This window comes from Petaurus breviceps, unplaced genomic scaffold (assembly GCF_028583685.1).
Source record: "Petaurus breviceps papuanus isolate PSGF00001 unplaced genomic scaffold, PetGlider_PUasm1.0 186, whole genome shotgun sequence".
NCBI lineage: Eukaryota > Metazoa > Chordata > Mammalia > Diprotodontia > Petauridae > Petaurus > Petaurus breviceps.
Window position 1 is genome coordinate 17,063,731 of NW_027185798.1, and position 13,634 is coordinate 17,077,364.

General features: G+C 41.2%; 1 protein-coding gene across 3 annotated transcripts in view; it reads right to left on the minus strand.

Annotated features, from left to right (window-relative positions):
- Positions 1–13,634, minus strand: part of AKAP10 (A-kinase anchoring protein 10) — a 101,891-nt gene that overhangs the window by 42,764 nt on the left and 45,493 nt on the right. For 2 of the 3 annotated variants that reach the window (XM_069089618.1, XM_069089617.1), the window contains 5 exons: positions 13,078–13,187; positions 11,404–11,486; positions 7,518–7,570; positions 6,540–6,635; positions 1,481–3,023 (listed from right to left, as the gene is read on the minus strand). In XM_069089618.1, coding sequence (XP_068945719.1) covers positions 3,018–3,023; positions 6,540–6,635; positions 7,518–7,570; positions 11,404–11,486; positions 13,078–13,187 — 348 coding nt within the window. In that variant the 3' untranslated portion in view covers positions 1,481–3,017. Of the gene's footprint in view, positions 1–1,480; positions 3,024–6,539; positions 6,636–7,517; positions 7,571–11,403; positions 11,487–13,077; positions 13,188–13,634 lie in introns of those variants that run through there. The other variant, XR_011168641.1, reaches the window with a different exon arrangement.

Consider the following 13,634-nt stretch of genomic DNA (forward strand, 5'->3'; position numbering starts at 1 on the left):
CTGGGAAATGGAGGAATAAGTGATGGAATATACATGTGATGGACCCGCATCGGCAAAATGACTAACCAAGCTTCCAGAGGACTAATGACGCCACATGCTACTGGCTCCTGACAGAGGGATGAAGGACCCAGAATGTAGAATAAGGCATGTTTTTTAGAATATAGCCAATGTAAAAAACTGCTTTGGCTGTATACATATTTGCAATGGGTTGTTTATTCCCCTCATGTTCTTAATTGGAGGTGGGAGGATGAGGTAGTGACTCTTGGCTGATTAAAATAAAAAACAAAACAAAACTGTGAATGAGAAGAACTTCCCCCTGGAGAACCTATGCTTAAGCAAACAAACTTTTCAAAGGCTAAATAGGGAAATTATCTGGATCCAGTGAGGAAACAAGTGTTTTAATCTTGGTTGTCTAACTAACAAGCTGAGTAGCCTTGGGCAAGCTGATGGCTCTTTCTGGGCCTCTATTTCTTCCACTATAAACGAAGGAAGTGCTCCAATCACTACTCCAAGGTCTACTGGGCTAGGATTCTGTGACTCACTCAAGCAGAAGGATTTACATATAAACATGGTAATTATAAGTCACTTTTATTTCTTAAAGCAGGTCTGACAGGGCCCCACATGAATCACTGTTGACCACTGGTTTGAGTTACTGTATGTATTTGAAAATAAGACAATGAATTTCTTTAAAATGGCTGATTCAAATTTCCCACTGATATAGATAGGTTCATACAGTAGTTAATCCAAATAAGTTTAATATCATAAGAATGCCTATTATGAAAGTTAAACAGGCTCCTCCCCCAAATTATCAACAATAAATGTTCTTCAATAACCTGACCTTAAACACGAGATTCTAATTCTATGCCATTTCCAGAACTGGCCAGCTTAACCTGCTTACTATTCAGAAGGGCTGGCAGAGACTCTGCAGTGAAAGGATTTGTCTAAGGTCCTGCAACCAGTTAAAGGCAGAGACAGGATCCTAACCCTAACCTCCAAACTCACATTCTGGCACTCTTGCAACTAACTATGCCATGCGGAGACATGGCAGACTTCTGTTGGATGGATCTCCTAATAGACAAGAAGAAAAATAGGCTCAATTTTTAAAAAGTTGAAATAATCAGAACCTTTTCATGCGAGCAATCAACCCAAAATATGCAGGGGCATAAGGATCACCCCAAACCACCTTTGATACTATATTCTTTATACAGTTTTTCTATGAAGTCTGAAGAAATCTCAAACAAGCTAAAAATAAAAAAGCCAACATCTGTCAAACCAAACCAGTTTAAACATATCACTTGCACCTCGTGGCCAAGAATTCACACAACAATCATGGTCAATAAGGACTATATTCATAGATACGCAGCCTACTTCTTTCACCTGGTTTGTTTTTTTTAAATAAGGCAAATGAAAACATTCAGAAATTTCAACAGATAAACTGAAAAGGTCATAAAAGCCCCTCCAAACAGAAAACGGACACATCTTTTAATATATTTTATAGATATTTATATATATTTTAAATCAAACACAATTAAATAGAATATGGTTTAGGTACATGAATACTTGGGCATCAGAGGAGTAATAGAGGTGGTACATAGTACCAAAAACCTATACACAGCCTTTCTGTTTCTTCTTGTTGACAATACACAGTGTGCCTTTATACAATCAAATATCGCAATGGAATAACATTCTGTATTCATTCAAAGACTCTCAAGAACGGAGATGATCGATAATCTTTATAAAGTGATTTTTTTCCAAGTCCTTTGACAAAAAGTAGCAACAGGAAAAAAAAAAAAAACCCTCCCCAGCCCCATCAAAAGAGAAACGTCTCACAAGGAAGTATGGGCCAGAACATAATGGAGTGATACCCAAATGCTGTGCTGCCCTGCTGAACGGCTTCCTGGGTCTGAGCAGAAACACTTCAGTGTCTGTTTATTGTCTTAATGACAGTGAAAGGAACAAAGGTCACAAGTGGCAAAATCCCAAACCACCAGCAGAAGCAGGAGGTGGGGGTTACTGCCCAACAGAATTGATTGATCTAAAAAATTTTTTCTTCTTAAAAAAAAAAAGTCCTATCTGGGAACAGACATTCTAGTTCAAGGACAGCATAAGATGAAAAACTGGAGTGAATCATTTTGATATAATCAATAAGCCAGTTGGCATTTTAAAATCTTCTTCTACATGTGTCCTGGACAAGGAGGAGTAACTGGAGAGCAGAGTCCGGGGAGAGCGGGAGACTTTGATGCTCACACACGGCATTCTTAATTGCACCTTCGGCCTTGTGTTAGCAACACAGAGCTACACCAGTGAAACACTGGTTTTTAAATATTCTGCATCTCAGAAGCTAGTAAAAACGCAAAATTATATACCTCTACCAAAGGCAAGGAGCGTATAGACACTTCACTCATGGCCTGTTACTTTCCTTCAAAATTAATGCTTCTGCAAAGGAAGGAAATATATTTAGTTTGTAATTAATACTCACCTAGTTTTGGTATGGAAAGGAAACCAACAGAGCTCCTAGCCCGCATGCCTTCCCAAGGAACATTTTAAGGAGAGGGCTGAATCTTTTTAGACACTTGTTCTGCAGTCTTCAGAATGTGTGATTATTACTATAAGTAACATTAGCAAGAGAACTAGTGCTAAGCTTCCCCTCACACCTCCTAGCGTGAGTGGCCCCAAGACTATTCCCGAGAGTTTAACAATCTCTCAAAAATGGCTTCTTGCTGTTGTGAAGTCCATCAATCACATTCTTCTGGCAACAACATACAGACCCCCCTCTGTCTCTTTAAAAATCTTCCCTATGTGTGCTACACGTGCAGTAACAGGCAGATCTCTGTATGTGATTCTGCACTTGGTGTGGGAGGCCTTGGACGGCTCCCAATTCTTCCTTAGGAAATGATGGCGATCTCAGTGATAAAGTACAGTGCTTATTTTCATTGGCTGTGTTAAAGAAGAATCCAACCAAAGGAAAAAAGTTCACTTATCTTCAAAAGCAGATTTTCTTGATCTCATGTCTAAAATCATAGCTGGAAAAAGAACAGAAAGACTGAGTCAAACTTAGCTTGGATGATGCTCATTCATTAATATTTACTGATCGTGTGGCTAGGTGGTGAGGGAAATACCAAGCTACAGCAGCCCCTGCTGTCTATGAGATAACACTCTCGCTGGGAGGAAAGGAAAGGAGAAGAGTGAAAGAAGAACCGAGCACTGTTCCGCAGCGGCCAGCCAAGGTTTAATTAAAAGGGACTGGACTTCCCAGAATCAAACATGTTCAAACTGCTTGTCCACTGAGGGAGAAACTTGCCCAAGGTCACTAAGCCAGGATTAGATCCCAAAGTAGAAAGGTTTCCTAGTCTTCTGTCTGGGTCTCTTTCCATTGCACCTATGCTGGGCCCCAAAAGATAACTAGACATCTTGACAAGCAAACCAAAACAGAAGGCTGGGCTCTGAAAAGGGGGATACAAGGTGACAAGATACATGGGTACGTCCTAAAATAAAAATATGAGACCATTTGGACATACTACATGCAAATCTTCTTTTAAAAGGTCTGATCTCCACATCTACCTTTTCTGTAGGACCTTTACATTTCTCCCCATATATTATTGTCAGCATAATAGAAGGCAGTCACCACAAAAAGTAGGCCTCTATTTTTAACTTATGATTATATCTCACTTTCACACCGTGGCCTGAATAACTAGGGCAGTGTGGATAAAAACCAACTCAACAAAGGCTGTCCTCCCAGCAGAGAAACACATTCTGCACACGGAACAGAGGATGTTTCTGGTGGAAATACACCCCCACTGTCATTTAAAGATGCTCAGAAGCAGCTCCAAAGGCAGGCTCCATGACTTTTAGAAAACCCTGCAGCTTAAGGAAGTGATGAAGGAAGATGGGGTGGAGGCCAAATCTGGATCCCAAATCCCCAAACTCATCGGACAGATGCCTTTCTTTGTCTTTCCAGGTACTGCTTACATGAATCACCTGGGGGAACCAGTTTATGTCCTTTCAAAGCATCTCAGCGGGGCCTATCCTGTCATAGCTAATTCCCAACTCAGAAGTTGTGACTCCAATGGGGTATCTGACACATTCACTGTTTTAGCCAGAATAATGCTCCTGGGTCATGGGAGACTTGACTCGAGGGTTAGCACACTATCCTCCTTTCAGAGAAGCCTTATTTTTACTCTTTGCTAGGTGGACATCTGAGGTTGAAACTGGTTTGAACTTTCTCCAAATATTCTCAAGGGACTTTATGTCAACAGAAAGCAGATTCCATTTAGACAGTGAAGCGGCTAAGGAACAATGAAGGAGCACCAGGTGGTTCTGGGTGGCCTCGTGTCTTTGTTCCCTAAATCCCTTCCTTGGCCACGTCTGGGAATTCACTGCACTCCTTTCGCCTCTCTTTCATGCCTCCTGGTCTGGGCTGTTTCTGTCCTTGTCTTTCACTATGTGCTCAACACAGAGCCCACCACGGTGGCAGACTCCTCTGCTCTTTTAATGTCCCAGGCAGGGGAAAGCTGGGGAGGGCTCGAGCTGCCCCCCCTGTTGTCATCATTCTCCCCCACAACCGGCCCACCTCAGGCTGCAGACAGAGATGCTTGCCATCTCTGCTACCACTCTGGCCCTACAAGGTGCTGCCCGAGAACAGGCTGCAGCACACGCCCACTCTGCAGCTTCTCATTGCTCTCTGAGCCACTCCCAGTATCATGGTGTTTCGTGACATGCAGCCACACTAAAGAGAATCAATAAACCAATTGGCATCTTTAAAGCACCTACTGTGTGTAAGCACTGAGAATCACAAAGACAAAAGGGAAAGGTCCTAAGGCACCTCTCTAGAGTATAGCAGATATCAATGGCCTAAACTGATAAACTGCCCATCAGAATGCACGTCTGAGACTGGGCTGGATGTATTTTTCATGCAGTTAATTTTTGTAGTATGGTTGGTTAGTCCAATCTCCATTCTATAACTACGGATTTTCAATTAAGTGCTGGAATGCTTTGGAGTGTGGTACAAATGATTATCTGTACATTCCCTACCAATAAGAAGATTTAAGGAATACCACTAAGTAGCTGTTTCATTTGGACTCAGATCCCTAAACAAATTTCATTTTTGGTCATTCCTCCTCCCTCTGCCACCCCACTGCTTTGTTTTATTTGGCATATAACTCATAAACACTGACATGTGAACATGTTGCCTCCCCTTATTGATTATACTCTTTGAGCATGTATCTTTGTATAGCCATCATTTAGAACAGTGTTTGTCACATAGCCTAAAAAGACATAAGTGAAAGCAAACATACATAAGTTTGCATCTGTATTCATATTCTCTACAAACCTCCTTCAGTTGTAAAGATCTGGCTGTCAGTCATCCTAGAATGCCTGTCTTGTGATCTGGCCTTGAAGATTTTAGAGGCATGACAAGCAGGCCTCTTCTCCTCTGGGGGGCAGAAGGCACAGCTGTGCTCTCTTCCACTACTTGCTAAAACACAGAGTTGGGGGCACTAATGTGAAAGACTCCAAATGTGGCCATCCCACCAGCATCACAAAAGAGACGAGGTCACTAAGAGTCACCTGAAGATGCTTCACTTCCTATCCAGTTGTTTTCCTGTTGGTTTCATCTACAAATTTCCCTGGGATGGTTTGGCGGAGTCTGATCTCACACACAGTCCCATGCTACTTGTGAGGTGACAGAACCCACAGCTTTCATCTTCTTCCTCCTTAATGTTTTGTAAATGACCTTGTCTTCCAAACTAGTAGAGCCCTGGTTGCTAGAGAACGCCTCTGTTGTGTGGCAAAAAGAGTCAAAATCTGCTAGCTAGGGTGGCTTCTAGGACCATGCAATGGTTTAACATTTTCATTCTTTTAACTTTTGTATTACATTTTCTTATTTTGAGGTACTTATTGGAACTCATTAGCCTTCAACTCAAACTCTTCCTAAATTCCCTATTTTTGCCTACGGTACCATCTTTCCATTCACTCAGGTTTTACAACCTCAGAATCATCCTTGATTCTTAGCTCTCTCCTTCATTCCCCCATCATATACAATCAGTTGCTAAGTCCTAGAGATTCTGCATCTACCTCTCTCTCCTCCATTCCTTTTCTGTCCACCTATCCACACCACTACTAACACCGCCCAGGTCTATTGCAATTCACTATCATTAAAAAATGTATTAAGCAAATGGTATGTCTCTATTAGGGACTCTGAGAGGCAGAGGTGAGAATGGAGAGCACTGAACAGTATTCCAGGATAGAAAGGGATGAGGGCCTGAACCAGGATGGTAGCCAAGTGAGTGGAAAGGAGGAGATGAAGGCATGACAGCAAAGCAAAACATGGCAATGAGAGGGGGTGGTGGGAGTGGGAAATGCTGATCTATATCATTCATATCCACATGGACACTCCCTTAGGATTGAGACTGTGCCCTTCTTTGCCTGGGACACAGCAGGAACCTGATAAGTGCTGGTCATTAGTGGCCTAAACAAGGCTGTGCTGTGACAGGCTGAACATGACCGCTTTCTGTGAGCCTGGGGAGGACATGAGCTCTTACCTTGGTTGACTTCTCTAATGGTGAGTCACACTGTGCCTGCTGCATCACATCATTGACTATCATCTTCGCTATCTTCCAAGCCATCTCTTCTTGGGCCTAAAACAGAGCATCAGCAGCTGGCTCAAAGGGAGGCACTACAACGCTCCAGTCACACACTGACTGGCTCTTAACCAGAAGCCCATTTGGTGCAGATGGCCTCTATGTACCCCAAGAGCCTTGGCTGCCATCCGGCCTTTCATCTTAGAGGCCTTTGCTTATTTCAAGTGATTCTCCCAGGTATCCTGTGAGACAGGCAGTGGTACAAGGCTTTCAGCCCCCAGGTTACAAGAGGAACCCAAAGCCCAGAATTCAGTGAATGATGACTGAGCCCAAGTTCTCTGGCACCTGGGGTGGTATACTTTCCATTAATCAGTTAGGAGAGAAGGTAGGCTGCTGCTCTGGCCCTAGCAGGTAAAAATGCCACTGAGAACAATTTTTAGGTTTAGGAACAATTTTTGTGGTTCTTGGTCAAGACAAAAAATACTCCCTCTGAGTCTCCATTCTGCAGAATCTTAGAGGACTAAAAGGCAATTCTGAGTCACCAGAGACTGACCCTCTGGAGTGAAAGAAGACATTTTCCCTAAACCCTCTAAGGCAATGAGCTCAGTTTTAGTGCTTTTATTTACTAGGTAGACAAGACTATTTCTTACAGTTATAGAAAAAGATATATAGTAAGTGACAGAACAGTAATACCTACCCTTTGGTCACCAAATTACCTTTAGCTAGACTGAATTTAGCAATTAGAAAGGAGACCAGGGAGCCACAAAGGTACTATTCCTAATAGCATCCTGGGCAAGGGGAGTCCTTTGATTTCACCAGACTGCTGATATCCTTGTGGTCTCATTTAAAGGGAGCCAAAGTAAGAGGGGAAACAGCACCCTACTCAGAGGGAACGATATTTATAACTAGGTATTTATTCCTACTTGGAAAAAATATTACCTCATCAGTGTTTCCCTGAACCCATTTCTTCATGGCTTGTGAGAACATGGATCCTATTTAAAAAATAAAACAAACAACAAAAACCCAAGATTGATTATAGCTTTCCAGGTCTGATTTCACATATTCATTACATGCCTGAACCTCTCTTTAAATAAACCACATATCCAGGGTTAGGCATAACAGAGTGGTTTCATTTTTTAACTTCTTCCTAAGACTAGAGAATCAGCACACAACCACCAGTAAAATATTCTTCTTCAGGAAAATCTACATCTGTCTTGCAGAGACAGAAGACCAAACATAAAATTCATGTGGTGTCTGGCTAGTCTTTCCAATATGAAGAAGTGCTTTAGGTTTGGGACCCTGCTCCTTTCCCTCTAAATTCTTTCTCACTAAGTTTCTTATGACAAATATAGAAGGAAACCTAGAAAGTGGCCAGCTCAGCAACCCTGAGTCCACTTTGTGCCAGGGCCCCCTCGTCATCCCAAGTCATGACGAGGCAACAACAAAACACCCGCTGCCTAGATCTGTGGCTTCCTTGGTCTGTGCCTGAAAGACTCAGCTAGACCCACAAATCTCACTCACCTGGCTAGCAGAGAGGGTCTCTGGAACCGTACCCAGCCCCAAAGCCCAGCTGACTCCTCAGAGAGCAACCAGATCCTTCAGAAAACTCTACTCTCTCCACCACCTCAATGGCCGAGACAGGCAGGCGCCTGCGCACCATATCCCACTGATAGGCCACTCCTCCAGCTTCCCCACTGAGCCATCCTCCATGAAAATCACTATTTAAAAAACTAAACTAAACCAAACTGTACCAGTTGGATGTTTCTCTCTTGTACTGGAACAAATCTGAAGCCAAAGATAGTAAGTAACCTTGTCAGTCGCCATGGGTTTATCTCTATGCAGATGACATATCTGTATATGGGTTATCTATAATTACAGACAGAGAAGCTCAATCTGCCCTGAACTTCAGCTATGTACCACCAAGGGGCTACCGGACATTTTAAACTGGATGTCCCAGCTATCACATATGAAACTGAACTTGTCTCTCTTCCAAAATTCCTCGGTCCTGAGTATGCACCTGCTGTATGCCTGCCACTGTGCCTCTCCTGGGACTTGTGTGATCTAGCTAAACTGCCCTTTCCTCTGCTCTTCACATCTGACTCTCCATCTCCTGCCTCTGTGCCTTTGTCTTGGCTGCTGGACATTCTGCCTCAACCCCACCTCACTGAAACCTCCTTTTCCTTCAAGACTCAACTTGAGCTCCCCCTTCTACAAGAAGGCTGTCCAAATCCTCCCCACCACCAGCTCTCTCCCTCCCAAACTGCACTGTAGTCAATGACTTTGCCTTGATTCTGTCTACTCAAGTATGCACTTGTCTCCCCCAATAGAATGTAATCTTGTGACGAGGGACTGTCCCATTCTTGGTGTCTAGACCTCAAGTGCCCAGCTAGCACTCTTCCTCTTACACTGTCTCCTATTATCCAGCTTCTACAAGCCCACATTTTTGTACATGATCCACATTATATTTACGTTCTACAGACTGTTAAATACACCTGTTATCTCCACCATTACGATGAGCTCACTGCAAGGAGGAACTGCATCATTTCGTGTACTTTTACTTTCAGGGCCTAGTACAGTGGCAGGAATACAGCAGGTGCTCAATAAATACTTTGCTGAGTGATTATTAATCTTAATAGGATAATGGCTATACAAAATCTTTAGCCTTTGCAAAAATGAACTTCTTTGCCTTTATTTTTCAATCCACATAAATTAATTTCTTGAACTAAAGCAATTTAGTCAATCAAGTTATAACTTGAGAGTTTCTAATTAGCCTCTTAATGACTGCGCATTGGTTTCTGAAATCTTCATTTATCAGTGGAAACCAAACACTGCAAAATTCAAGTCAGTTTCTAAGATGTGTAGGAAGGAAATAGCACTCTGCATTCAATTCTTGAAAAAAATCAGTGGTATTTACCCAACTTGGCTTTTATTGACTGAACAAAATGAGGTCTGTTTCCACGTAACTAACAGTTCCCATTTGTTCAATGAACATTTTTATGTGACGTGGTACATGATGGCATCCCAAGACACCAAAGTCAAACTTTGATTTAGAGCAGAGATTCCCAAAATTATTTGGCCTGTCACACCCTTAAAAAAAAAAAAAGCTACTCAGCACCCCACTGGAAATCTACTTACTTTAATACTTTAAGAGTTTTTTTTAAATTTGTGTCATTTCAAAAAATATGTAATTTTTAAAAATGATACATCTTAAATTTAATAATTTATTGTAAATCCGTGGGCTTTTTTCCTGCACTAAAATTCTGATGATGCAATATTGTATCATGTAATCACACTATGAACAAGTCATTACACGCGCACATTCCTGCTGATGCATACTGGACTTCCCGACAATGCACAACACGCACCTGTCAGAGGACTTGACCACTGATTTATTATAATTTGGAAAATAATGTAATCACCATGACTTTAACTCTGTCACACAACAGATAAAACATGTATGAATGGTTTTTCAAAATTCTCCTCTCTTCTTTGCATATGCTTCCACCGCCCCCTTCTTTTTGCTCAATGCCCTCCCACTGCACCAAAGGCTATTATGGCCCCCTTGGACTGTTCCAGTGCCCCCCAGGGAATGGTATTGCCCACTTTGGGAACTTCTGATTTACAGGGCCATCCTGATACAAAATATTACTGCATCTCAAGTATTTTTTAAGAGATTTAAATTAAATTTAGTTGATAGGCAGGAGTTACAAAGACGACTACACTGGATAAAGTTTAAATTTCCTAAAACTATAGTCAATCCTTAACATTCATGCATTTAACTTTCACTTTAAGCATTTGTGTGATTTTTAGTGGTAACTCATTTTTACTTTCACGTTGGCACCTGTGCACATTTGTAATTACCACAGTAGAGAAAAAAATGCCGGGTGCTGTGTGCAAGTCTGTGGAGTAGCGGGTATCCCATCAGGAGTTTCACTGGTCTTGTTCACCCTCCCATTGTAAAGAGCTGCTCCACCCCCACCCCTCACCCCAGGGTGTATTTTCATTGTTTGCCTTTAAAACTACTTCTGTATCACAATTATGCTCTCAAAGTGTAGCACAAGTCCTCTGGGCTCTAAGGCCAAGCATGCAAAGTCAGCGATGCAGCTCGGTGAGAAAATAAGAATGTGAGGCAAACTCCGTGGGGAATATTGCCTGCAGCTGGTCTGGAGTTTGGTGTTAATCAATCAATAATGCGTCATATCCACAAAAGGAGGAGAGTGTTTCTAGTGCTATAGATTCCATGTGTTATGAAAAGTGAATATTATAGGAAATTATGTTTTTTAAAACAGAGATCTTAGCACAAAAGATCACAGAATTCTAGGGAATTGGTGAGAAAAAATGTTTTGCAAGTTACTGATTTTATTTTGTGCACTGCATTTTATGGGTAATTTCATAGTTACTGTTAGGAAAAGTGTCTATTATCAGAATTAATGTTTTATTGTAAAGAACCGTATGCAGAAAGGTATATTATTTCAGAAATCTCTAGTAAAAGGTTATAATTTTTGGTGGGCGCAGAAACCTAACCCCCTATTTCCCAAAGGCCCAAATGTAACAATATTTTGTATTTTTTTTACTTTTGTTCTGTTTTTTTTAGGTACAATACACTTACCAAAGTTGAAGCCCAACTATACTGCTTTTAAGTATATAATTCAATGGCCTAATAGCCAGTTTGGTGAAGTATACAGCCTGGCAAGAGCTGAATAAGGAAAAAAAGAGTTGACTTCATAAAATCTACTCTAGCCTTTGTACCAGAAGTTACCTTCATGACTGTCACTAGACCAATACAAAGGAGGACCCAGTCTTAAGTATAAAGAATAGCACAAACCTCTGGATTTCTTCACATCAGGCTCAGGCTCAGATTCCCGGATAAACTGCCCTAGGTCACTGACTCTTCCAAAGGTCATCTTCCTGAAGGGAAGAGAAAAAAGAAATGACAAACTGCAAGACTCAGCTCTAATCTTCATGGGGAAAATGTTATTATTACTCATCTCTCCATAGTTGTCTAGAAAAAAGGCAACTATCAAGTGGCTCACTTAGAGCAAGCTCATTTCACTGAATGTGGGCTTATTTAAGCAGAACACACATAAGAGAGGCTGGAACTACTATATCAAAATGTCCAACAATGGAAACAACCTTTTCCACAGCCTTTCAGGGGGGCATTAGAATCAGAGCTGCAAAAGAATGAAATCCCTTATATTTTGACTCCATTATTTGATAGCTAAGGAACATTGAAACCTCTCTATGTCTAATCCCATATTTTATACAAAACATGGAAATGAAGCTATAGGTGAGTGGATTTATTCCTTAAAAACCCAAGTCACATATCTGGTGAAGTATTAATTCTTTTGGACCCCAAGGATACTATTTGGTGAATGATTATCATAAAGAACTAAAAAAGTACCTGAGAGCTTATGAAAAATGGACAGCTCAAAGTGCCCAAATTCTTTCATTTGGTTCAATCCACCATCAATTCTTATCCCAAATGCTGCCCATTCAAAACCTAGGAAAGGCTGGATGTGGCTTGCACCCCGTAAGCCCTTCTCCCACAGACATAGCTGGTGGATCACTGGGAGCTGCAGTGGGTTAAGGCACTTGGGTATCAACACTACCAAGGTGACCCTTGTGAGGAGTGAACCAGCCCAGGTCAAAGATGGAGCAGATCAAACACACCTGGCTAATGGGCAATGGGATTAGGTCCATAAGTGGTCTCTGCTCCAGAAAGGGAAGCTTCCTAGCAATTACACCAGTAAAAGGTTTTGTGTCATTTTTAAGGATTTCTGTGTCATTTTTAAGGATTTTCATTCTTTCAAATAATTCCATTCATCTGACCTGAGACTAACCACAAAGGAATTCCTTTTTTAAGGCTGTGTAGAACGGCGGCAAAAGTCAGTAGGGAGGATAAGCTCTTCCTCAGAGGCTGCAGGCTACATTGGACTCATATAGTTATTTTGGGTGGGACATGATAAACCTGTGAATATTATTTCACAAAAGAAAAAAATGAACAAGTCTAATATGGGGCCATGTTACAGGAGGATTTTATTTGTTTTTGGAGGGGGAAAGGCAGGGCAATTGGGGTTAAGTGATTTGCCCAAGGTCACATAGACAGTAAGTATCAAGTGTCTGAGTCTGGATTTGAACTCAGGTCCTCCTGACTCCAGGGCTAGTGCTCTATTCACTGTATCACCTAGCTGCCCCAATAGCTGTTCTTTAAGGATAAAATTATGCAGCCAATTTCCTAAGCAGAGAAGAATGATGTGGCAAGTTTTAGTTCTCCAACTTATAATGCTTTTTAAAGGCTTTTTGCCTTTTAAAATATTTTGTATCTCATATACCTGGATTAATGATGATCAAAGACTTGCTCTAACACGATTTTACTAAAAAGTAAAATTGCTAAGCACTTCATGTACATCTGAGATTTCTCAGTATAAGAAAACTGAATAGGTATAAAGTAGATGTAAACCCGTGACAATGGCAAAAATCTGCCACTAGCTCACTTTACCCTGCGTATGTCCGCTGATACAAAGATTCGGGATCCAGACTTGCAGCATCTACAATTATTGCTTCATCAAAATTTTTCAGGATTTTAACATTGGCCTTCTTCACACTGAACTACAACAGAAATTCTACATGTTAGTGCCAAACTCAGGAAACAAATACACCCGGGCAGGGTTTGCTGAGCAGTATTAATAATTGCTGCCTCTACTGTCAGGGCTATTAAGCTGAAATCTTGGGGGTAAAGTTACCCAGTCATGCAAGAAATGATATACCATGTATCCCAAAGCAATTTAATGTTTGCAAAATATTACAAAGCAATAAAATCCAAAAGAAAAAGAAATCCAAAAAGAAAAATAGTATGGCAAATTTTTTGGTCTATGAACATTCTGAAAAAAATTGGATATCCAAAATCTACAAGCTGCTGCAAATTTGTAAGATCAAGATCTTTGCTCAATGGCTAAGGGGTCAAGACTGATAGTTAAGAACTGCTTGAAAAATCATTCACACTATCCAGTAATATAGGAAATGAAAATTTGTTTAAAAAGTCAGACACATTATGCC